The 25918-nt window shown below is 45.4% G+C and overlaps 1 protein-coding gene across 2 annotated transcripts in view; it reads left to right on the forward strand.

Moving 5' to 3' along the window:
* The window catches only part of ARK2C (arkadia (RNF111) C-terminal like ring finger ubiquitin ligase 2C), a 128925-nt gene that overhangs the window by 91599 nt on the left and 11408 nt on the right, over positions 1-25918 (forward strand). The window contains exons 2-6 of one of the 2 annotated variants that reach the window (XM_529953.9): positions 7689-8004; positions 9785-9892; positions 21758-21887; positions 24473-24577; positions 24881-24976. In XM_529953.9, the coding sequence (XP_529953.2) occupies positions 7689-8004; positions 9785-9892; positions 21758-21887; positions 24473-24577; positions 24881-24976 (755 nt within the window). The remainder of the gene's footprint in view (positions 1-7688; positions 8005-9784; positions 9893-21757; positions 21888-24472; positions 24578-24880; positions 24977-25918) is intronic. The other variant, XM_009433935.5, reaches the window with a different exon arrangement.

Below are 25918 nucleotides of genomic sequence, written 5' to 3' on the forward strand. Positions count from 1 at the left end.
GGCAGTGCCTCTCAGCCCTGGAGTCTTGAGGATGAAACTCCACTTTCCTCCAGAGCAAGTCCTGGGGCTGGAGCATCAGGACCTCCAGCTCGGGAGTCAGTCTTCCCTGAAGAAGCCTTGCTGCCTTCCACGGTCCCTGGCATCTGACTTCTTGGCCTGGCTCTTTGCTCCTGCCCAGGCTCAGCCCTCATTCCACTCCCCTCATCTGCTGGCCAGAGGAGCCTCCTGACTGCACCCAGTGTGTCCTCTTGGTGTCCTGGCCCTATTTCTGCACCGTCCTCCTCCCTGGGAGGCCCCCCGTCTTAGTCTGTTTTGGATGCTCTAACAGAAGGCCATAGGCTGGGAGCTTATGAACAACAGAAATGCACTAATCACAGTTCTGGAGGCTGGGCAGTCCAAGATCAAGGTGTTGGGAGATTTGGTGTCTGGTAAGGGCCCGCCTCCTCATAGATGGTTCCTTCCCTCTGTGTTCTCACTGGTGGAAGCAGCAAGCCGGCTCTTTGGGGCCTCTTTTATAAGGGCAATAATCCTATTCATTGGGTTTTATCCCCACTATCTAATCACCTCCCAAAGGCCCTGCCTCCTAAATCCATCACCTTGGCGGTTAGGATTTGAACATATGACTTTGGGGTGACACCAACATTCAGACCACAGCACTCTCTCACTGCTACCATATTTCATCAAGCTTCCTAACTCCCAGTGCTCTGTTCCCTTCTGCCTGTCCACATTTGGCTTTCAGGAAACAACTTGCTTCAAATTTCTACTTTGTCACTTATCAGATGAGTGTCCCAGGCAAGGCAGTGAGCCTTTTAGAGACTCGGGGACCTTGTCACTGTTATCCCCACCCACCTTCCCCACTGATCTCTGCTTCTCCCTTTCCTTTCCCTCCCCTATGGGTTCTTCTGTCCTCCTATCCACCCACCATCCAGCAGCCAGCAGTCCCCAGGCATTTGTGGGTCACCTATAGTGTGTACCATGTGTGCCAGGTGGGCGTCAGGCGAGCCCAGCACCTGTGGGTTCCCCCTGTCCCAGCTGTGCAGGGCTATCCTCAGCCCTGCACCCACCTCACTCAGGCCCCCACCCCCTGCTTTATGGTACAGCTCCTGGCCAATTCTCAGGTGTGCTCACTGTCCTTATCAACTCCAGAATTCTAAGATGCACATTTTTCTTCTGAAATGAATGTGTGTCTTACCATTGATGTGTTTATTTAATGTGGTGTTTGTTTGTTTCTGGGAGACCCTTCTTTCTCCCTACTCCCTAAAAATATTATTTAGCTCATAATGGGTCTTTCAACTGATGTCATTTTAGCCTGGGGAAATATGACAAATGCATAATGTAATCAGTGACATCTGGAGATTATTTTTTAACTTGAAGGAGTAACTCTAACAGGAAAAATTGCAGGTTGTCTACTAATGGGGTATTTGGGATGTCTGTTTTTCAGACATCACTGATCATTGATTTGTCATGGGCCCAGATATTCTATCCTGGGAGTTTCACTCCTTGGGTCTTAGGGACCAAACAGAGCAGCTGCTGCCTGGTACTGTTACAGACCCTACATGATTTAGGGCTGAGGAGAGGCCCCAGGGGGCAAGGTGGATGTTTCCACTTCCAGTTCCCTTCTCAGCAGGGTGCTGAGACCAAGAACCACTCTGGGGATGGAGATGGTGGAGGGAAGAAGCACAGCCTCCCAGAAGGGAAGTCAAAGGACCTTGCAGGTAGAAATTGCCTGGAATGTTACAGACAGCCAGGTACCTGTGCCCACCTTCCTCTGGCTGCCACCCCGGAGAGAAGGCATCTGCTCTCACTTCCGAGTGCGTCTGCTGGAGGGCACAGGTTGTAGGATGGTAGAAACCTCCCCAGGCTGGGGCGGTTGGTGCTCCTCCTAATGAGGCTCCAGAGAAACCTGAAGGCCCCTTGGACAGAGTGGGTATTCTCATGGCAGGAGGGGCTGCTGCGAGGCAGGCAGCTGCACGTTCATGGCAGTGGGGGAGGCTCCACCAGGGCCCACCCGGGAGGGTACTGGCCAGCTCTGCCTGACCCGGCCCTCCCATGCCACAGCATCAAAACCCAGAGCCTACCTGGCCCCACTTGCCATTCTCTTTCCCGTTCCATTTCAAACCAGTCCGCCTTCAACCAGCCTCAAACCCGCAGCCCCTTCGAGCCACGGAGCTTCCCTCATTCCCCACAACAATCCGTCAGACAATCAGGTATTTACTGGGTGCCAGCACCAAGCCAGGTGCGTGGGGATCCAGATACAGCAAAGACACGAAGCCCAGCCTGGTGGGGGCGGCCAGTGTGAAGAGACAGCTCAAGGTAGCCACTGCCAGGTGCCAAAGGAGTGGGAGAGAAGGGAGTTCTCAGAGCTCAGAGGAGGAAGGCATCCCTGGGGCTGGTGGGCAGGGTGGTATTTCTGGAGGAGCTGAGAGGAGACACGGACTTTTCGAGATGGGAAAAGCAGCCAGGGAGATGGGAACACAAACTCTCCAGTGGGAACATGAGAGAAGTGGTCCTCCTAATGAGTCTCCAGAGAAAGCTGAAGGCTCCTTGGTAGACCAGTGTGGACGGCTGCGGGAGGGCTTGGAGGGGGTCTGTGGGAAACAAGGAGAATGTAGCTTTAACACCAGGCCAAGGGGAGGCCGGGCGCAGTGGCTCACGTCTGTAATCCCAGCACTTTGGGAGGCCGAGGCTGGTGGACCACGAGGTCAGGAGATCGAGACCATTCTGGCCAACATGGTGAAACCCCGTCTCTACTAAAAATACAAAAATTAGCTGGGTGTGGTGGCAGGCGCCTGTAGTCCCAGCTACTCGGGAGGCTGAGGCAGGAGAATGGCTTGAACCTGGGAGGTGGAGATTGCAGTGAGCTGAGATCGTGCCACTGCACTTCAGCCTGGTGACAGAGCGAGACTCCATCTCAAAACAAAAAGAAAAACAAAAACAAAAACAAACAAACAAAACCAGGCCAAGGGGTTTGGATTTCACCAGTAAGCAGTGGTCACTGCTCCACTCTATCAGTTAGGAAACTTGGCTGAAATGCTTTGCTCTGTGTACGGAGTTGGCTTTTTTCCTATAGAGTTGCACTGTCCAAAATGGAAGTCACTCACCTCCAGTGGCTCCTGGGCACTTGGAATGAGGTTAGGGCGAATTGACATGTGTGGCAAGTACAAAAGAGCCACCAGATTTTGAAGACACAGTAAGAAAAGAAAAGAATTTTTAAAAGCTCAATAATTTTTTACATAGAATACATATTGAAATAAAATTTTGGATATGATGAATTACAGAAACATATATTATTAAAATTAATTTCAACTGTTTCTTTTTACTTTTAAAAGGTGACTACTAGGAAATGTAAAATTCCCTGTGTGGCCCATATTATAATTCTGTCGGACAGTGCTGGGTGAGAGTCTTGACAATACCCGTTTTCACCCCATTCTTTTCCTTTATAGTCATGCTTATCTTCTACTTCTCTTCTTTATCCCTCTACTGTGCTTCCCTTTTCTTGCCCTCCTTCCCTCTGTCACACTGGCAGTCTCCTTCCCTTTGTCCTGTGTGATGGTAGACCATGGAGTGAAGGGAAGGGGGTCCGGTGCCGCTTGCTCATGCTGCAGCCCCCGGACTCACCAAAGCCAGAATCTATAAGGCAGAGAGGCCTGACTTATGGAAATCCTTGTGGGAATTAAAGTTCTAGATAATTCTTTTCTGGCTTACTTGCAGTCAGGCAGAAATTCTTTGGATTTTCATTTCTTTTTGCAAAGATTTATTTTTAAAAATTGATCAGTGACATGCACGTAATCTACAAGGCTGAATAGACTAGCATAAGACACATTGAGCCAAGCAGCTTCCGTCTGCCCTTTTGCCCTCCACACCAGAGGCAAAATCCCTCAACCGCAGTGCACTTTTAACTCTTCTTCAGGCATTTCTTTCCTGAAAGACATAAATTACCAAGCAAATTTACAACCAAAGATTAGATTTCTATTTGTCTATTTTTAAATTTCTGATATTGCTTATGTTATTCATATTGTGGAAGAAATGTCCTTTTCTGTTCTAATATAGCTTATTATTTGTTTTATTGTTAATATAGAAATGATGTTTACTGTTGAGCCAAGTATAACATCATACAGGTAGTTACAGTTTCTTAAACAACTTTTTCTTTTCCTGGTCATAATAATTGCCTCACTTTCTTTGGATTGTTTTGTTTTCCATAGCATTTTTACAAATTCTTACCAAACTCTCTATCACATTATAAAATTCCTTCAAATACTATTTTTTAAAATACTCTTTTTTTTCCTTTCTTTTATTGAGATGGGGTCTTGCTATGTTGTCCAGGCTGGTCTTGAACCGCTGACCTCAAGTGGTCCTCCCGCCTTACCCTCCTAAGTAGTCCCAAAGTGTTGGGATTATGGATGTGAGCCACTGTGCAGTAATACTGTTTTCATGTGGCCACATTTGTCAGCAGTCCCATTGTTTCCAGTCCCCTCTCCTCTCCTCCAGATCTCCTCCCAGAGTCCCCGCCCTCCTGCTCCCCTGTGGAATGGCTGCAGAGATCCCTGCGCAGCTGTGTGCTTGGGAAGCTTTCCACCTCTGTCAGGTGCAGCCTTATTTTGTTGTTCCTCTTTCTTGGTTTGTGTTAGTACCTTTTTGAGAAGGAGTGTTGAGAAGGTTAATTTTTTTTGAGCTCCTATATGTTTGAAAATGGCTTTATTCTATTCTCATACTTGATTAATGGTTTGGCTGGGCAGATAATTCTAGATTGGAAATCACCCTCCCCCCTCAATACCCTGAAGGTAGCTGCTCTCTTGTTTTCAAGCTTCTGGATTAATTCTTGAAAAATCTCAAGCTATTCTGATTTCTGACCTTCATGGGACCTGTTGGATTTTTCTCTGGAAGCCTTCAGAACCACCTCTTTGCTCCCGTTGTTTGGACAGTTCACAGGGAGATGTCTTTCGGGTGGGTTCTTTCCCCCATCCATTTTGCTGGGCACTCAGAGGCCTTTTCTATCTAGAAATGCAGACTTTCAGTTCTAGGAAACAGGCTTTGTAGTTTTTGTTCCTAATTTTCTCCCTATCATTTCCTCCATTCTTTCTCTCTTTCCAGTGAAATGTGCAATTTCTGATGGGTTCCTTCAACGTTTGCATCTTTTTTCCTCCCATTCCCCATTTCTCTGTCTTCTCATTCCGGTTTCTGAGAGTCCCCAGCTTTGTCTTCCAATTGCCCTGTTGAATTTCATTTCACCTCATACATTTCTAATTTCCAAGAGCTCTTTTTCTTGTTTTCTCATTGATCCTTCTTCAAGAGCTTCCTGTTGTTGCATGGATCCAACATCTTATTTTCCTGAGGGTATGGATTATATTGTTTTGAAGTTAATTTTTTTCTAGCCCTTGCATTAACTCTGTTCCTCGAGTTCATTTTTTAAAAATTATTCTTTAAGTTCTGGGATACATGTGCAGAACGTGCGGGTTTGTTACATAGGTATACACGTGCCATGGTGGTTTGCTGCACCCATCAATCCATCATCTACATTAGGTATTTCTCCTAATGCTCTCCCTCCTCTTGCCCCCCACCCCTGGACAGGCCCCGGTGTGTGATGTTCCCCTCTCTGTGTCCATGTGTTCTCATTGTTCAACTCCCACTTATGAGTGAGAGCATGCGGTGTTTGGTTTTCTGTTCCTGTGTTGGTTTGCTGAGAATGATGGTTTCCAGTTTCATCCATGTCCCTGCAAAGGACATGATTCTCTGAGTTCATTTTTTAAAATTTGGTAGGTTCTCTTTCTCTTTTCACTTTGTAATCAAACGACCGATCACTCTTAGGCTCTCTGTTCATGCCAAAGAGTAGGTCACTAAAGCTGTCTAGAATGTCTGTGTGTCTTGAGGGTGAGAATGGACTTTTCAATGAATGGGCTTCATTATACAGTGGCCAGTTGGGGACCCAGTGATTTATCAGGGGTGCTCTCAACCAGAAGTATCTGCAGAGCTCTTCCTGGGACCAATGATTTTCTTTAGAGAAGCATCCCCCAGTTTCACCCTAGGGCTGTGGAGGGTGCAGGGGAGGGGCACACACTTGGGTAACAGTGTTTTTGGCACCAAGTAGTAGAAGAAGAGAGGGATTCCAAAGTTCCATATTCAGACTTTCACTTAATCCTGCTGTGTTTGTTAGCATGGTGCTGCACCCCTGCCCTCTCCTGCCTCGGGTCAACCCCCACTCCTATTGGAGCCTCTCTGGAAAGAAAGTCACTGCCTTGCATGAGAAAGGGGAGGAGCCCTGGGCAGAATTGCTCCTTACACAGATTGCAATCAGTCTCTCTGTTCTCGGCTCTGCCCTTTCTCCTGCCTTCCAAAGTAGCCACTGCCTCCAATTCCTGACCCTTCCAGCATTGTGCAGCAAGACTTGTCCATTTCTTCTTGACCACTCCTTTGGTAGGTGCTTGGTGTTCAATTTCTCAACTCTGCTAATTCCTCCATCTGCTTTCTTTTTCTTCCAAAAATTTGTTGACATCTGTTGCCTGCTGATGTCACCTTTCCTGTTCTCTGTCCTTGTCTGTTTATTGTCTCTATTCCTTTGTTCTCATTTTAGTGGGTATTGGGAGGAGCAGACATGTACTGAATCTGCCATGTTTAGCAGCAAGTTTTCTGTAAATCTTTCTGAAATGCCGGGTCTACTTCTTGGCCTCATTAAAGGCCTCCCTTTGGCACCTAGAGCTGGATTTTTGCTTAGAGAGAATTTGTAAGGTTTTCTTGTCATCAAGCTCAATTTTATTTAGAAAAGGACTAGAGCTCAAATTGAATGTAGCCTGAACCCAGCTTATACCTGGACATGTTTGCTTTTAAATAAATGATAATGTTATAACACATTATTTAACTATTACTTAAATTAAAAACTATTTCGTGTGATCTGAGTCTTTTTTTTCCTTAAAAGTGTATGCAAAACAACTTCTGGTTGTTTTATTCTCTGGGAATTAGGGCTCCATATGGATTGAGTCCTGGCTGGCCAGGCTTCAGTGAAATCCTGAGCTTGGCTAGGCTGGACTAACTTTTCTCCATGTGGCTTCTTTAAAAAGGTAGTAGGGTCAGTGGGCTTGCATAGGAGTCTAATTCAAAAGGCCAAGCTTTAGGAACCTTAAAACTTTTAAACAAGTATGTTAATTATAAAAAGGATGCTTATGTATTCATTAAAGATACACTTCCCCGGCCAGGCGCGGTGGCTCACGCCTGTAATCCCAGCACTTTGGGAGGCCGAGGCGGGTGGATCACGAGGTCAAGAGATCGAGACCACGGTGAAACTCCGTCTCTACTAAAAATACAAAAAATTAGCCGGGCGCGGTGGCGGGCGCCTGTAGTCCCAGCTACTCGGGAGGCTGAGGCAGGAAAGTGGCGTGAATCCGGGAGGCGGAGCTTGCAGTGAGCCGAGATCGCGCCACTGCACTCCAGCCTGGGCGACAGAGCGAGACTCCGTCTCAATAAATAAATAAATAAATAATAAAGATAACACTTCCCCCCTCCATCAGGTACACACACACAGCCTTCACCTGGCTGGGTTAAGGATGACCACATGCCTCTAACAGTGATGACGCTGCTGTGTCCTAACGTAGGTCTTGAGCTTCACCAGCCCCAGGCTGCCCCGGGTGGGCACAAGGGTCAGTGTGGCGGCCGCTCGTGCTGGTCGTCATGGAGATGTCTCTGTCCTTGCCTTCCAGGTGCCCCCTTTCAAAGGTCTCAGCATCCTCACGCTACCTCCTGCCGCCACTTCCACCTGGGCCCCCCGCAGCCGCAGCAGCTCGCTCCCGACTTCCCGCTGGCCCACCCCGTGCAGTCGCAGCCAGGCCTCAGCGCCCACATGGCCCCGGCCCACCAGCACAGCGGCGCCCTGCACCAGTCGCTGACCCCGCTGCCCACCCTGCAGTTCCAGGACGTCACAGGTCCCTCCTTCCTACCTCAGGCCCTGCACCAGCAATACCTCCTGCAGCAGCAGCTCCTGGAAGCCCAGCACCGCAGGCTGGTCTCGCACCCCAGGTTGGTGCTGCCTGGGGCGGAGGTGGGGACCCGGATAGGGTCGGGTGAGGGGGCAGGGCCAGGGCGTGGGCAGGGCCAGGACGAGGGCGTGGCCCGGGTGTGGCGGAGACGGGGGCGGGGCTACAGGCTCCTAGACTCCTGGCTTCTCTCCCTGGCCTGGCCGGCAGTCACCAAGTGGGTCTCTGTAGGAAGTAGCTATTGTTTCAGAGGCATCCACTTCAGGCAGTGAGCACTGTCCTGACCTGACAGGGGCTCCCTCAGAAGCCAGTGTGTGTCCCCATTGCATCACCCAGGTGCAGGGTCGGGGACTGGGTAACTGGTGGTCCACGATCCTCACAGTGGACTCCTGCATGGTGCGGGAGGAAATTTGACTAGGGAACTCCTCAAGTCCCCTCCAGCTTTATGACTGCCTGATTCTAACACCCAAGCACCCTAAAGAATACCAAAAGGAAATGGCTGGTTCCAGGAATGGCTGGTTCCCACCCTCAAGAATTCTCACCCTCAAGAGTTCTCAAGAGCCCACGGTCTAGATAGAGTCCGGCTGCATATTAATAATTAGGAAACAAGCAGGGAGTGAAATTAGACAATTCTAATCAAATAGGTCTGGAGTAGTTGTGGAACCCTGGGTAAGTCACTGCGCCTCTCTGAGCCTCAACTGTCAAGAGAAAGAGTTGGATAGTCAGTGGATCTCAAACTTTTTGGTCTCAGGACTCTTTTCCACTCTTACAAATTAATGAAGACTACGAAGAGCTTCTGTTTATGTGGGTTTTGACTGTTGATGTTTACCATATTAAAAATAAAAACTAAAAAGTTTTAAATATTTATTAATTCTCTTAAAAATAACAACAAATTCATGTTAACACCAATAATATATTTTTATGAAAAATAACCACTATATATAAATTTAGTGAGAAGAATGACTTTTTAAAACATATTTGCAAATCTCTTTAATGCGTGGCTTAATAGAAGGCAGCTGTGTTCTTATGTCTGCTTCTGCATTCATTCTTGCAGAATCTGTGTCATGTAGTTTCTGGAAAACCTCTCTGTTCATTTGTGACAGAATGAGAGTGAAAAGGCAAATAGCCTTATAGTATTATTAGGAAAATGGTTTTGACCTCTTGAACCACCTGAAAGGGTTGCAAGGACTCCCAAGGATGCTCGGAGCACACTTTGAGAACTGCTGGACTAGATCATCTCTAAGGCCCTAAGCATACATGACCATAGGGCTTGGGATGCTTGAGATAGAAGGTGAGTGCTGTAGGAGGTCAGAAGGAGAAGAGGTCACCATGATCTCGGATGTTCAAGGAGGCCTTCCTGGAGGAGGAAGGCTTTGACCTGTGCCATGAAAGCTGGGAAGAGTGTTGAAAAAGGGTTGAGGAGAGGAGAAGAGCATGATGGGAGTAGAGGGGTGCATAGAGCCTGTAGGAGGCGAGTCTGTGTGTCTTGAAGATGGCCCACCAAGGACAGAGGGAAGAAAGGCAAAGAGGCAGAGAGTGTGGGTGGAGCCAGGTAATCTACCACAGACACACCAAGGGAGAGACCTCTGCACAGCGGGCAGCCCGGAGACAGCCAGAGTTCCTGAGCTGCAGCCTGCTGTTCATCTGGGAAGCTTCCTTGGAGTTTGTCAAGAGTGGTGAAGCTCAGTGCTTGCTAGACTGTGGGTGCTAAGTGGGGCTGCAAGAGTGGGGCACCCTCAGGCTGCCCCGGTTTCTCAGAGCTCTTGAGAACTAGTGGCCTGGGTAGCCCCTGACACGAGGGCTCTCCATCCCTTCTGGTGCAGGCGGAGTCAGGAGCGTGTATCTGTCCACCCCCACCGCCTCCACCCCAGCTTCGACTTCGGCCAACTGCAGACACCTCAGCCCAGGTATTTGGCTGAGGGCACTGACTGGTGAGTCTTCAGGGCCCCTGGGGGAGGAAGGGAGGAAGGGAGGGAGGAGGGAGGTCTTGCCAGATCCGTGGAGTTTCTGTTTTCCTTCACTTTGAATGGCGCAGGAGGCCTAGTTCTCAGGCCCCAGCGTTTGCCTCTGCTCCCAGCCACCCTCTGGGCCAGATGGTCCCACGTGAGCCTGGTTCTAGCAATTAGCTCAGATGTTACTGGGTGCTATTATATGCCCATCGTAGGACACAGTGTTCATGCTCCTGCAGTGGGGGAGGGGGACAGGGATAGAAAACATTTCCCAGGCTCAGTGAGGGATATGAACCAGTGGTCCCTGGGGGGAGAGCAGAAAGGAGAATTCCGAGGAACTGGGTTGTCAGGAAGGCTTTCTGGAGCAGGTGCATCTCAAGGGATCCACAGAGAAGTGCCAGGGCATGCCAGCAAGGCAGTGCTGGGTGGGGTGGCTGTGTAAACACAGGCTTACATTGCATCTTGAAGGATGGAGGCAAAGCCAGCCAGGTCAGAGGTCAGGACTGAGGAGGGGAGCTGGGGAGAGAGGTTGAGGGTGGTGTTGTTGCTGAGTCTTTGCAGACAATGGGCCCCTGAGCAATCTGCCCATAATTTCCCTCACTCAGCACAGATATCTTTGTTGTCCTGAGATGCAGGGTCGCTTGGTTTTGGATCCTGGGTCCCACCCGATTCTGGTTCTAGCTCATAAGAGAGCTGATATTAACTAGAGTTGGATCAGAACCCTTGAAAACTTAAAAAGATGTGCAGTTCACTGAATATTTAGAGGTAAAAGGCATCATGCCTGTAGAGTTCAGGGAAAAAAAATCTACCTATCTAATCTATCATCTATCTTCACAGAGGATTGTGTGTGGGTATATATGTATGTGTGTGTGTGTGCGTGTAAGTATATACATTGTGGGGGAGAGAGAAAGGGAGACAGAGAGAGAAGGAAATAGAAATGCAGTAAAATGGTGACATTTGGGGAATCTGGGTGAAGGGTATACAGGAATTCTTTATGCTGTTCTTGCAACTTTTAGGTCAAAAATGTTTTGTTTCATTTTGTTTTGTTTTGTTTTAGAGTGTAAAATAATCTATCAATGGAAAAGGATGAATTATCTTAAAGATTGGTGTGCCGTTGTGTCATTTTTCAGCCACTTGTCAGGCTCAGTCCAGGGTTGCTTTGGGAGCCCTTCCCATGCACACCCAGAAATGATTCCAGAGAATAGTTCCAGTCAATTGAATGCTATGGGAGCTTCTAGGTGCAGGAAGTCGTGGCTTTCACATGTTCCATTTTCTTCAGCCCTTTGCTCATTCTCAGGTACACTCTCCATTAAATTGAACAATTCCATAAAAGATAGATTGCACTGCAGCCAACTTCTGCCCAGCCTTTTCCAATTAGCAGATTCAAATTAGGAAGATTTAATTGCAATTTGGATTGAATTCTGTCCCTCAGCAGTCAAGTCAATTTCATTTAATTCAATTCAGCACACACGGAGTACTCAGGGCCCTTGCATATGGCTGAGTGATTGGAACACACACAAGGGCCTACAGGGAAGTGGGACTGAACAGGTGACATAGGTGGGACTCATCCTGGGGAGATGGCAGGAGGAGCAGCACAGGTGCTGGCCCTGTCCTCAGCTTTCTTTATAGAGCCAAACCTCCTTGTCTTTCTTAATCATTTAAACCAGTCTGCATTCCTGACCACTACCTGCCCCAAGAAACAGAAAGAAGGAGGCTCCGGGAGGCTGGTCCCTGCCCTAGCAGGGGATGCTAGGAGGCCCTGCCTAGAGGCCCGCCTGGTCCACCCTTGGGCTCTTTCTGCTTGTTTTGTTCCCACTTCCCAAGTAGGTTGCCGATTCTCCTCCCTTGTAATTAGCTCTGCTCCAGCGGGGGCCAGCCTAGTGGCGCCGAGGGGTTTTGTGATTGATTGTGCTAACTGCATCCCAGCCCTCTTTTCTAGAGAGGCTGCTTCTGCCAGGAGATAGGCAGCCTGGTAATTGGATGGCAGGAAATGCATTATAGGAAGGGCTACTCTCATCCTCTGCAAGGATCCCTGGGGGAGTGTGTCTGTTGCATCCCCTATCCCCTTTAGAGAACCATCAGAGACCACAGACTTCTGCCCTAGGTCATTCCAGAAACTGGGCCGCAAGCCCATGTCCAGCCCCAAGGTCGTCCACCCCCTGAGGTTACCCTGGCCTTTTTTCCTACTTTGGAATATCTTAACCCAACCCAAGCAGCTTCTCTCAGCTGGGAACCCTGGCCTGAGAGTGTGTGGAAGCCTTGGGGGATACATCCCAAACCCCTCTCTTTCTTGCCCATGCCTAATAACTTGATCCTGACCTTAAGCCGCAACCCAGGGCCTGAGTTCTTTTCACGCTCCTTCTTGGACTCAGTCCTGGCTTCTCAGTTCTAACTCTGCTGCCCACTGTGGACTGTACCCCGCTCTGTCACAGCTGCAGCCCTGCCTAGGCGGAGGTCTCTAAGTACCTGGGACCTGTGGGCAGAGGGTGGGTGGAGGGTGAGCACCTCCGATTGTCCTTTCCCCTCCGGGCAACCTTGCCTCAGCAAAGCTCCCAAAGCTCCCTGAGCCTGGAGTCACCCATAGGATGGTGCTGGCACTCATAGGGCCAGATTCTGGGAAGAACTTAGGGTCTGCACAGCAACCAGACCACACCATGTTCAAGAACATTAAAAGTGGAAAATAAAGTTCAGCGTGATGTTTAGATACAAAGGCCAAAAATGACACATTGGCACAAGAAATCTCCAAAATACAGTTCTGGGTTAACCCTGTGGCTTTAGGTCTGTGGGATATTCCTGTGACCCCTTTAGACACTTAGCAAGTTCTTACAGGCTGGTGGCAACAGCAAAGGCTGGAGACACTGCTGCCTTAGGGGCTAATTTCTCTTTGAGTCAGGTCCTGGTCAGACTTCTTTAGGGTTCGAGGAACCACATCCCCTGTTGGGGTAGCCCAGATCCATCATGAGAGCCCACCCAGGCCCACCTAGGGCAGACCATCCCACCCATTTATGGGACAAGGTGCCTCTTGCTTTTCCAGTTAGCATTCTTAGGATTGGGATGACTCTGTTCCAAGTTCCTTGGGACTTTGCTTTGGTAGAATTCCTTGAACATTTGTTTTGAATTTGTTAGGCTCCCTGAGACTTCTGGGTAAATGCTGAAAATCAGAGATTCTGCCATGTGAGGCAGTGCAATGGATTGAGCCCAGGCAAGTGTGTGAAACCCTGATGGTCCCAACTGGCCAGCCAAGGTCCATGAATAAGGCACTGTCCTTCTGCAGGCCTCAGATGGACCTGTGAATATGAGGGGCTGACCTAGTGGATTTCTAAGTTTGCATCCAACTGGCTCCAAGAGTTTAGTTCATTTCCCAAGTGACAGGCTCATGATGAGCTGTTCCAGGGATTCGGGCTGATAATGGCTTTTTGCATCTGTGTAGTGCTCTACAAAGAGTTTTCACCTGCGTTTTCTCATTTGATGCTCCAACATTACCATGAGGAGCTACTGTTATCATCATCTTAGAGATGAGGCTCAAAGAGGTGAATTAGCTAGAGAGGGTCTCACAGCTAAGAAGGGATGGACTTGGGACAAGGACCTGGGTCTTCTGACAGCTGCTGCTGTTCAGGCTGTGGTGTGCATGGAGCCTGTGAGAGTGACTGGCAGTCCTTCCTGCCCATAGCAGCTGGACCTGGGCTGTGCAAAGAGGAGGATGGGGCCAGATGCCAGGGACCATCAGAGACCATCAGAGAGCTCCTGCCAACTCTCCAGGGCTCATACTCTCATGAGCGTAACCCAGGTAACAGGGATCAGACTCCCCTGAAGGCTGATGGCTTTGTTGGGTTTTTCCCTCAGAAAGATCTCAGATGACATTGCAGGGCAATGTGTAGCCAAACCCAGGCCATGTGGGATCCAGGCTCAGTAGCAGCAGGCACAGTGGGAGCATAGGAAGTTAGTGATCAGGGCCTGCTCGCAGCAAGATGAGGAGGGGAAGTCTCAGAGTCCCATGCCTCCTGCCATCTCACTCCTGTAGGATCTGAGGTTGACCTTCTGAGGCCCTGGCATTCCTCTCAAGGGTGCTTTTAGGGCCTAGCTGCACTTTCCCAAAGGGAAGCTGTGTCCTAATTACCAGGGACCACTTCAATGTACACAGCACACTGCAAGAAACGACTGCTTGCAGCATATTTTCTCTAATAAATGCCACAAGTTTCCATGCATGCTTTTGGTATTTCTGAAGTTGGTGCCCATAGAGGTAAAACTTGGAGATAGTGGATGTTACCTTTGCACAATAGAGAAACTTTTTTATTAAAAAAAAACCCTTTTTATTATAGAAAATATCAAACAATAAAAAAATAAGAGAATAGTATAATGAATTCACACATATATGTTATCCAGCTATGACATCAACTCATGGCCAGTTTTGTTTTTGTTTTGTTTGTGTGTTTGTTTTTTTGAGACGGAGTCTCGCTCTGTCACCAGGCTGGAATGAAGTGGCACGATCTTGGTTCACTGTAAACTCTGCTTCCCAGGTTCAAGCGATTCTCCTGCCTCAGCCTCCTGAGTAGCTGGGACTACAGGCGCGCACCCCACACCCAGCTAATTTTTGTATTTTTAGTAGAGACAGGGTTTCACCATGTTGGCCAGGATGGTCTCGATCTCTTGACCTCGTGATATACCCACCTCGGACTCTCAAAGTGCTGGGATTACAGGCGTGAGCCACCACGCCCAGATCTCATGGCCAGTTTTACTCATCTTTGTTCTCTCGCTTCCCCGGTCCTGATATTACAGTAGTCTCCGTTACCTGTGGTTTCGCTTTCCAGGGTTTCAGTTACCCATGTAAACCACGGTCTGAAGATATTACAGCATTCTGAGAGACTGAGAGAGAGAGAGAGAGAGACCATATTCACATAACATTTTTTGCAGTATGTTGTTATAATTGTTCTATTTTGTTATTGGTTATTGTTAGCCTCTTACTGTGCCTAATTTATAAATTAAGCTTTATCATTGGTGTGAATATACAGTATAGGAAGAAACATAGTATATATAGGATTCCTTATTATCCACAGTTTCAGGCAGCCACTGGTGTCCTGGAACATATCCCTCACAGAAAAGGAGAAACTAGTGTATTTGGAAACAAATCCAGGCATCATATTATTTCATCTGTAAATATTTCACTATGTATCTCGAGAGATAATGATTCTGCTTTTTCACATCCTTACTTTGATACCACTATTAACACAAAGAAATTTAATAATAATTTTTACTATAATCAAATATCTAGCCAGTATTAAAATTTCTGTTATACTTTGTATCAATCAAGATCCAAATAAGTTTTACACATTGTGATTGGTTGATATGTCACATAAGTCTCATTTAATCTACATGTTCCTGGATTCAAATTGCTAAAATTTTGTTAAGTAATTTTTACATCTTTGTTCATGAGTAATATTGGTTTATAGGGTTTTCTTTTTCCTTGAAATGCCTTTGTCTGATTTTTATATCAGTGCACTGCTTGCCTCATTGAATGGTCTGGGAAGTCTTTCCTCATCTACTTTCTGGAAGAGGTTGTGTAGGATTGGTATTATTATTTTTAATTAATTAATTAATTTTTAGATACAGGGTCTTGCTCTGTCACCCAGGCTGGAGTGCACCTTGGCTCACTGCAGCCTCGATCTCCTGGGTTCAAGTGATCCTCCTGCCTCAGCCTCCCAAGTAGCTGGGACTACAGGTGTGCACCACTGTGCCCAGCTAACTTTTTGTTTTTCAAATTTTTGTACAGACAGAGTCTTGCTATGTTGCCTAGGCTGATCTTCAACTTCTGTGCTCAAGCAATCCTCCCACCTCACCTCCCAAAGTGCTGGGATTACAGGTGTGAGCCACTGTGCCCAGACGCAGGCTGGTCTTAAATGCCTAGGCCCAAATGATTCTCCTGCCTCAGCTTCCCATGTAGCTGGGATTACAGGTGTGTGCCACTGCATCTGGTAATTTTGGTAATTTGTCTTTCAATAAATTTTCTCATTTAATTGGATGTACTGGCATAAGGCTATTCGTAATATTTTCTTATCATTTTAACATCTGGAATCTGTAATAATGCTCCCTCTTTCATTCCTCATATGAGTAATTTGTATGTTCTCTCTTTCATTCTTGATCAATCTAGATAGAAATTTAATCATTTGTACTACTCTTTAGAAAATAGCCTTTGATCAGGCCAGGCGCGGTGTCTCACGCCTGTAATCCCAGCACTTTGGGAGGCTGAGGCAGGCAGATCATGAGGTCAGGAGATCCAGACCATCCTGGCTAACATGGTGAAACCCCGTCTCTACTAAAAATACAAAAAATTAGCCAGGTGCAGTGGCGGGCACCTGTAGTCCCAGCTACTGGGGAGGCTGAGGCAGGAGAATGGCGTGAACCGGGAGGCGGAGCTTGCAGTGAGCCTGGGCGAAAGAGCGAGACTCCGTCTCAAAAAAAAAAAAAAAAAGAAAAAGAAAATAGCCTTTGATCCCATTACTTGTTTTTTATTTCACTGATTTATTTCACTGATTTCTGATCTTGATTTTATTATTTCCTCCCTTCTACTTATTTTGGGCTCTAGCTTCTTAAGGCGGAAATTTAGATCATGACTTTGGGTTTTCTTTTCTAATATAAGCATATAAAACTGAATTTTTCTTTAAGGACTACAAACTTTCTAGTTAGCATTATGAATTCTTTTTGACCCTGGGTAATTTAGAAGTTTATTATTTAATTTTTGAAAACTTGGGATTTTGCAGACTTTTCTTGTTGTTGATTTCTAATTTAATACCAGTGTGATCAGAAACCATACTCTGTGTAATTCTAATCCTTTTACATTTATTGAGACTTGTTTTATGGTCCAGCATTTATACTCTCTTAGTAAATGTTCTATAAGTATTTTTAAAAAGTGTATATTCTACTCTTATTGGATGGAGTATTCTATAAATATCTCTTAGATCAAGTTAGTCGATAGTATTGTTCAGGTTTTTTATATTCTTACTGATTTTTTTTCATGAATTATTCCATGAATTATAAAGGAGGGTGGATGTCTAGAATTCTAATTATGAATTTGTTTTCTTTCAGTTCTGTCAGTTTTTGCTTCACTTATTTTGACTTATATATATTAGGATATTAAAAGGATTGTCATTTTTCAAGATGAATTGACCCCTTTATCATTATGAAACATCCTTCCTTATCCTTGGTAATATCCCTTGGTTCAAAGTCTACCTTGTCTGATGTTAACATAGCCATTCCAGCTTTCTTCCAGTTAGCACTTACAGGGTATATCTCTTTCCTCCTTTTACTTGTAACCTAGTATCTACATATTTATATCTTGAATGGACAGCATATAGTTGGCGATTGTTTTGCAGTTGACAATCTCTGTCTGTTAATTGGGGTGTCTAGACCATTTGCATTTAATGCAATTGTCTACGTGGTTGGAATTAAATCTGCCATCTTGCTCTTTGTTTTCTCTTTCTTCCATCTGTTTTGTTGTTGTTGTCATTTTGTTGTTTTTCTTTTAAAATTTCTGTCTGTTTTTTGCCTTCTTTTGGATCAGTTGAGAATTTTTAGTATTAAATATTGGTTTAATAGTCATATCACTTTATTTTATCTTATTTTATTTTGGGAATTCACTAGGTTTACAATATTCCTATTTAGCATATCACACTCTACCCTAAAATAGAATTATACCATTTTGTGTGTAATGCAAAACTCTTACAACAGCATACTTCCATTACCCCTTTGCATCCTTTGCTACTTCTTTTGTAGGTTTTATCTCTATGTATGTACAATTACCAAAATACATTGTTATCATTTTTGCTTTAAACCAGTGGTTGGCAAATTATGGCCTGTGAATCAAATCTTGCCTGCTCTCTGTTCTTGTAAATAAAGTTTTATTGGAACATAGACACATCTATTTGTTCACCTATTGTTTATGGCTGCTTTTACACCTCAGTGGACACTTGAGTAGTTGTGACAGAGACTGTACGGCTTTTGAAGCCCCAAATAATTACTATTTATGATCCTTTACAGAAGAAGTTTGCCAATCTCTACTTTAAACAGTCAACCTTTAAAGACAATTTTTCATAGGAAAAATAATTTTTTATATGTCCCACATGATTATCATTTCTGGCACTCTTTATTCCTTTGTAGAGATCTAAGTTTCTGTCTGGTGTTATTTTTCTTTAGTTTGAAGAACTTTTTAAAACATTTCTTGTAGTAACAGTCTCCTAGCAGTGCACTCTCTCAACTTTTTGAAAAAGTCTTTATTTCACTGTCATTTAAAAATATATTTTTTCTAGGTATATATTTCTAAGTTTACAGTTTTTTTTCCCTTCAGCAGTGCATAGGTGCCATTCCTTTGTCTTCTGGCTTGCTTTGTTGTTGATGGGAAATCTATGATTGTTCTTACCTACATTCTTCTATGTTGAATGGGTCTTTTGTTCTTTCACTATTTTTAAGATCCTGTCTTTATTACTATTTTTCAGGAATTAGATTATTATGTCCCTTGGAGTGGTTTTCTTTGTGTTATCCTGCTTAAAGTTTATCGAACTTTTTGGATCTGTGAATTTATAGTTTTTATTAAATTTGGAAATATTTCAGCCATTTTTTCCCTAAAATATTTTTTCGGTCATTTACCTTCCATCCCCTCTTTTTGGGTCTTTACTTACCCATATGGCTGACTGCTTGATATTTTTACTGAGACTCTGTTAATTTTTTAGTCTTTTTCTGATGGTGTGCTTCATTTTGGATTATTATTATTATTATTCAGGATTTCATTCTGTCACCTAGGCAGAAGTGCAGTGGTGGCATCACAGCTCATTGTAGCCTCAACTTCCTGGGCTCAAGTGATCCTTCCACCTCAGCCTCCTGAGTAGCTTGGACCAGAGGACACACCACCATACCCAACTAATTTAAACTTTTTTTTTTTTTTTTTTTTTTTGTAGACGTGATATCCCACTATGTTTTCTGGGCTAGCCTCAAACTTCTGGGCTAAAATGATCCTCCTGCCTTGGCCTCCCAAAATGCTGGGATTAGAGGCATGAGCCACTGTGCCTGGCTCATTTTGGATTATTTTTATTGTTGTGTCTTAAAGTCACTAATCTTTTCTTTTGTAGTATCTAATTTACTGTTAATCTAACCCAGTGAATTTCCTATTTCAGACATTGCATTTTTCATCTCTAGAAGTTCCATTGGCATCATTACAATATCTCCTCTTCTATATATTTTACTCTTCTCTGTTTTCATGTTTTCTTTTGTATATTTGAATATGATTATAATAGCTATTTTAGCATCCTTGTTATTTCTGTTTCATAGTTGTTTCCATGGATCGATTTTTCACCTGATTCTGGGACATATTATCATTTTTTTGGCATATCTAGTAATTTTTTATTGAATGATGAACATCATTTATGAATAATTGTGGATTATACACTGTTAAGTAGTTATGTTTGTTTTATTCATTTAGAGAGTGTTAGGCTTCGTTCTGGTAAGCAGCACTTGCAGTTCAGTTTCATCCTTTTAAGGCTTGCTTTTAGGTCTTCTTCCAGCAGGACTAGAATATCCCTAGAGTAGAGACTACTCTAGATCTGCCCGAATAAGACTCATAAATAAGTCTCAAAAGGCTCTTCTGGGGTCTCTATTGTATGACCAAGGACTCTCTGCTCTGGCTGACTGGAATATGAATCTTTCCCAGCACTGTCTAATCTCTGGGAACCCACTATACCTTGGATGCTCTTTGTTCAACCTACTAAAATTTCACCCCATGTATGCAGATCTTAGTATTCAGTAAAGACTCAAGGGAATCTCCGTGCAGATTTCTGGAGCTCTCCTTCTATGTAGCTGCCTCTTCTCTCCAAATCATGGTACCACAACTTTCAGAGACCTCAGCCTCCTGGAAATAAGATCTCTGAATCCTCAAATCATTAAGATCGTCATGCTCTGCTTAGTTCTCTCCCTGCTCATGGTCTGGAATGTGCCTTCATGCAAAAAACTAGGGAGGTTGCAGGGCTCACCTCATGTGTTGTCCTTCTGTTGATAACAGTCTGCATTGCTTGTTATATAACGTCTGAAAACAGAGATTTCATATATTCTGTTCAGCTTTCTAGTGGTTTAAAGTGGAAAGGTAAACTTAACTCCTGTTAAACTATCATCAGTAGAAGCGGAAATTCCTTTAATACTTCTCCGTATCCTTTTTTTTTTCTCCAATGTATTTGTTGAAGAATCCAGGCTGTTTTTCCTGTAGTTTCCCCTTACCTGGATTTTACTGGTTGCATTCTTGTGTTTTCACTTAAGATGTTCCTTAGTTTCTTGTATTCTCTGGACCTTGGCACCAAGATTAAGGCTTGAGTAGATTCAGGTTCAACTCTTATTTCTTGGCATAAATACTTCATAGGTGATATTGTATTCTTCCACCAGAAAGCACTTACTGTCTGGTTGTTGCTTCTTTTGTGATGTTAGCAACAATCAATGATCTTTGGTTAGATCCTTTATTTCTTTAGGGGAGGCAAAATGATGACAAAAATTCAAGAAAAATTCAATCATCCCTTATTCATTTATTAGCTGAAAAACTTTTACAAAGAGAAATTTCCACTCATCAAATATTTGATTACCTGGAAATACAGTAAGAAAAGAAAGGCTCTTTTCATTTATTTACTAGTTTTCAAAATGAAGAGTTGGCTGGGTGTGGTGGCTCATGCCTGTAATCTCAGCACTTTGGGATACCGAGGTGGGTGGATCACTTGAAGTCAGGAGTTCGAGACCAGCCTGGACAACATGGTGAAACCCCATCTCTACTAAAAATACAAAAGTTATCCGGGTGTGGTGTGGCATGCCTGTAGTCCCAGCTACTTGGGTGGCTGAGGCAGGAGAATTGCTTGAATCCAGAAGATGGAGGTTGCAGTGAGCCGAGATCGCACCACTGCACTCCAGCCTGTGTGACAGAGCGAGACTCCATCTCAAAAAAAAAAAAAAAAAAAAAAGGAAAAGAAAAAAAAAAAGAAAGGTAAAGAAGTTTGTTCTCCAGCATTCTTTGAAAGGGACCAATTTTCTAGCATCATTTCATGCGCATGGATCTAAACAATTTTTATTTATTTCCATCCCTCCTGCAGTTATTCTTGTCAACCTGCACATTGTCCTAACTCCGGCCAGTGGGAGCCTCTTCAGGACTGCTTCTGAGCCCTTTTGCTGTCACCCTAATAGTGTTTTGATAGTTCTCTTGTTTCCAGTTATGACAAGATGTTTCCATCTTATCTTGCTCATTTTCTCTCCAGATCTGAAATTGGCCATTTTCCAAATTAGCCATTGGTTCATCCTCAGTGCAATTCATCAATTAATTAGTTTTTAAGCAAAATGAATTTTCCTATATTTTTAGGAGTGGGTTGCGGTGGGCCAGGATAAGCTGTCTGGCCTGTAGGTCTAGGTGTAGAGTTCTCTCTCTTTGTTTTCTCAAAGTGGTAAAAATACAGCCTCAGCTCCCTCCTCCACTTTTATCTGAACCTTGTCTTTCCATTACTCGGTGCCTCTGGCTTGCTCGATTTAGATTCTTCTTTCAGCATTTCTCTCAGGGATGGACTTTGTCTTGGGAGGGAGCTTTGGTCCCCTAGTTTAAAGAAATTTCATAGAGCCTGGATTGCTCTAGCTCCTTCAGACCTTTCAGAGTCCTTTCCTTCTCTGGGTCTCCGTTTCCTTCCCTCTGAAGAGAGAGGAAAGGCTGGGAGATGTAAAGTTCCTTGCAGCTCTGGCAGGGTGTCACTCCAATTCTACTCCATAGGCTTGATGTCTGAGGTCCCTTCTCTAACCTGGCTAAATCACACCACCCTATGGTTCACTGAGGCTGTTTCGCTGCAGGGATCTCAGTGTGGATGCTGGCTTGAGTCCTGCTCAGTTCCAGGTGCGGCCCATCCCTCAGCACTATCAGCATTACCTAGCCACTCCTCGAATGCACCACTTTCCCAGAAACTCCTCCTCCACACAGATGGTAAGTGAAAGAAAACGGACTCCCTTGCGCCTACTGAGTGCCAGTGGTGGTCTGAGGCCTGCGGTCCCCTGTGCCCTGGCTGCTACATGGCCTGGCTCCCCTGTATCCTTGGCTCCCCTGTGCCCCGGCTTCCACATGACCCAGCTCACCTGTGTATCAATCCCCCATGCCCTGACTCCCTTGTGCCCTGGCCTTCTTGTGTCCTGGCTCCCTGGCAGATCAACAGCTCCCCTCTCTTCCCAGCTTCTGTTCTCTGTATCAGCCCCCTATGCCCTGACTCCCCTGTGCCCTGGCCCCCTTATATCCTGGCTCCCCTGTGCCCCGGCTTCCATATGACCTAGCTCCCCTGTGTTCTCAACCTCCTATACCCTGACTTTTCGGTGCCCTGGCCCCCTTATATCCTGGCTCCCCTGCGCTCCGGATTCCATATGACCTGGCTTTCTTGTGTATCAACCCCCATGCCCTGACTCCCCTGTGTCCTGGCCCCCTTATATCCTGGCTCCCCTGTGCCCTGGCTTCCACATGACCCAGCTCCTCTGTATATTAACACCCCATGCCCTGACTCCCTTGTGCCCTGGCCTTCTTGTGCCCTGGCTCCCTGGCAGATCAACAGCTCCCCTCTCTTCCCAGCTCCTATTCACACTCTGGCTTTATGGGGAATGAAAGGGAACCTGCTGGACTGGAAGCTGGTTCTGCTGAGGGGAGTAGGAGTGGGCACTGGAGGAGTGGAAAGGGGCAGCGTGGCAGGGTGTGGTCTGTGGGTAAAAGGCTCAGGGCTAAGATCAGGCAGAGTAGACCTTGCACTTCATATGGCCTCATTTAGTTTCCTGTGGTCAGTACCTCCCTAGGCTTTGGTTTCACTAATCTGTGAAATGGAAATGAAGATGCCTGCCTCGCCCATCTCACAGGGCTGGTGTGAGGATCAAAAGAGATCCCAGTGGGAGCTCTTGGGCCTAGGCTGCCTATCCAGTTCTGCCTTTTTCAGAGGGCAGGCCTTCTTGTGGCTGCAGAGTGCCGAATCATGGGTCAGGCTGGCTTTGGGGGCCTTTGGGCTCCTGACATTGCAAGCTGCATGGAATTAAAATGAAGATATTCCATGAAAGCAGCAAAAGCTTGATTGAAAATCTTATTTCCAGGCAACTTCACTTTGCTGCCCTAAAGCATAATTCCACCTTCCAACCCTTGTCTCTGTCACTAACCACTCAGCTCCTCAGTCTCCTTATTTGTATAATAAGGAGCTTGCATGAGTAATTTTTGGAGTCCTTGTAAGCTTTGAGGGTCCATGCTTTGTGTATGAAGCACCATCTCTTAGGAATAAAGAAGCAAGCATTTATTGAGCACTTACTACATACCAGGCACTGTTCTAAGCAGTTCATGTAAATTATCCCATTAATCCTCTCAAAAACTCCCACAAAGGAGTATTATCCTGATTTTAAAGATTGGAAAACTGAGGAATAGAGAGGCTAAGTAACTGGCCCTGGGACATACAGTGAGCAAGTAGAGGAGCTGTGATGGAAACTCCTCTCTGACTCATAGCCAGGGTGAGGGAAAGGCGAGTGAGGCAGGCCATGCCAGAACAGAGTCAGACTCTGTCTTTATTTAAAATATTGATATTTTGCTCAGCATGGAGGTTTTTTTGCATTTATTTGACTTTAAAAAACATTGCATTAAAATATCGTTGATCTTTATTACTGAGGCTTTTGGTGGCCCTTTAAATTTTGTGCCCCCACTTTGGTGCTGACACAAACCCAAGCCTTGAACCATCAAGCTTCTCTTGGAGGCAGTGCAGAGTAGGAGTGATATGGTTTGGCTCTGTATCCCCACCCAAATCTCACCTTGAACTGAATAATCCCCACATGTCAAGGGCAGGACCAGGTGGAGATAATTGAATCATGTGGGGGCAGTTTCCCACATGCTTTTCTTATGATAGTGAGTGAGCTCTCATAAGATCTGATGGTTTTACAAGGGACCTCCCCATTCGCTTGGCACTCATTCTCTCTCCTGCTGCCCTGTGAAGAGGTGCTTTCCACCATGGCTGTAGGTTTCCTGAGGCTCTCCAACTATGTGGAACTGTGAGTCAATTAAACCTCCTTTCTTTTAAGTTACCCATTCTTGGGTATTTCTTCATAGCAGAGTGAGAATGAACTAAACCAAAAGGTGAAGGGAATGGACTCTGCCACCCAACTGCCTGGGTTTGAAATCCTGGTTCTGTCCTTTGGTTGCATAACTTGAGCCAATTACATAATCTATTGTACCTCATTTACCCCATCAGTAAAATGGGGAGAGTAATAGCACCCACATTATAGATCAGGTGAGATAATTCAATTAGTCACGTTAAGTGCTTAGAACAGTGCCTGCCATGAAGGTTAGTTGTCACTTTATTAATTCTGTTATTCCTTCTGGGGCTTGTCCAGGCAAAGCTTGGTTCTTGATGAAAGAAAAGGGACATAAGAGCAGGAAAGACAATACTTCTGCCCACAGCATCTCAGGGTGTACTGAGTGGGTTACAGGTGGAGAAGTTGCATGCTGGGCTCATGGAGAAACCATGACTCCTTGCTCTATCCAAGGCATTTTCTACCCAACAGGTCGTCCATGAAATCCGAAACTACCCTTACCCTCAGCTTCACTTCCTTGCTCTCCAGGGACTAAATCCCAGCAGACACACCTCCGCCGTACGGGAGAGCTATGAGGTATGTTGCTTTGTCTGGTACCAACTGGGTTGGTGGAGATGCCATTATTGTTATCATCCCTTTTCCCTCCCCACCTCTGCTGGTGAGTAGGGTATGGGTGTCAGGAAGCTTCAGGGTTAAGAGTAAGAAAGAGAAGAAGGGAGAGACAGTAGAGATATTGCAGTCTTTCAGCATCAGATGAGTTCTTCCTGATAGCTATGTGAATGCTTCCTGCTCATGTCTTCCAGCTCCCAATCCATATCCTGTGTGCATGTGGGCATTTATACATGCTGAGCACACATGTGCACATTTTTCTCTTTCCAGGAGCTGCTGCAGCTCGAGGACAGGTTGGGTAATGTGACTCGGGGAGCTGTACAGAACACCATTGAGAGGTTCACCTTCCCCCACAAGTATAAGAAGGTGGGTCTGCCAGCAGGCCAGCCTGCATAGTCAGGGAATGGGGCAGGGGGTTGTCTAATTGACTCTGGCCTGGTTGTTCACAGAGGGGTGCAGTCCAGATTCTAGAAACCTTTGCTCTGGTTAGATGCTCTAAAGCTGTAATAACTTCCCAGGGTCATGTTACTTTTCTGTGCCAGGTGTGGCCAGGAGGGAAGATGGAAGGCCTCTCATTAGTAAAGAAGGAGAGCTGGGTATCCGTGTGTGCATGTGGACTTGCCATTGGGTATATTACATACATATACATGTATAGGTGTCAGGCACATAAATACTTGTCTCTAAATGAGATGGGCAAAGGGGATACCTGCACAGAAGGCTAATATTTGCCTTAGAAAATAATTCCATGTCCAATCTCACATGTGAACAAATGGGAAACCAAGGCATCCAAGCAGAGGTTTTCAAACCTGACTGAGCGTCAGGATCACCTGGGGAGCTTTTAAAGCCACAGAGTCACAGGTTTTTATCCTAAGTCTGTAGAGGTAGAATCTCCAGGGTTAAGAACTAGGAATCTAGGATAAGATTAGAGCCCGGGAAACTGAGTTTAAAATTTTTTTTTAATTAAAATAAATGAAAATTTTGGAAGCAACCAAGATGTCCTTCAATAGATGAAAGACAGATAAACATACAGTGGCACATCCAGATGATGGAATATTATTCTGCAATAAAGAGAAATAAGGACTGGGCATAGTGACTCACACCTATTATCTCAGTGCTTTGGAAGGCTAAGGATGGAGAATCACTTCGGGCCAGGAATTCAAGACCACCCTGAGCAAAATAGTGAGACCTCATCTCTACAAAAATTTTGAAAAGTTAAAAAGTTAAAAAGTTCATGGTGGTATGAACTTGTAGTCCTAGTTACTCAGGAGGCTGAGGCAAGATAATTACTTGAGCCCAGGAGTTTGAGGC

The sequence above is a fragment of the Pan troglodytes genome, chromosome 17 (genome assembly GCF_028858775.2).
Source record: "Pan troglodytes isolate AG18354 chromosome 17, NHGRI_mPanTro3-v2.0_pri, whole genome shotgun sequence".
NCBI lineage: Eukaryota > Metazoa > Chordata > Mammalia > Primates > Hominidae > Pan > Pan troglodytes.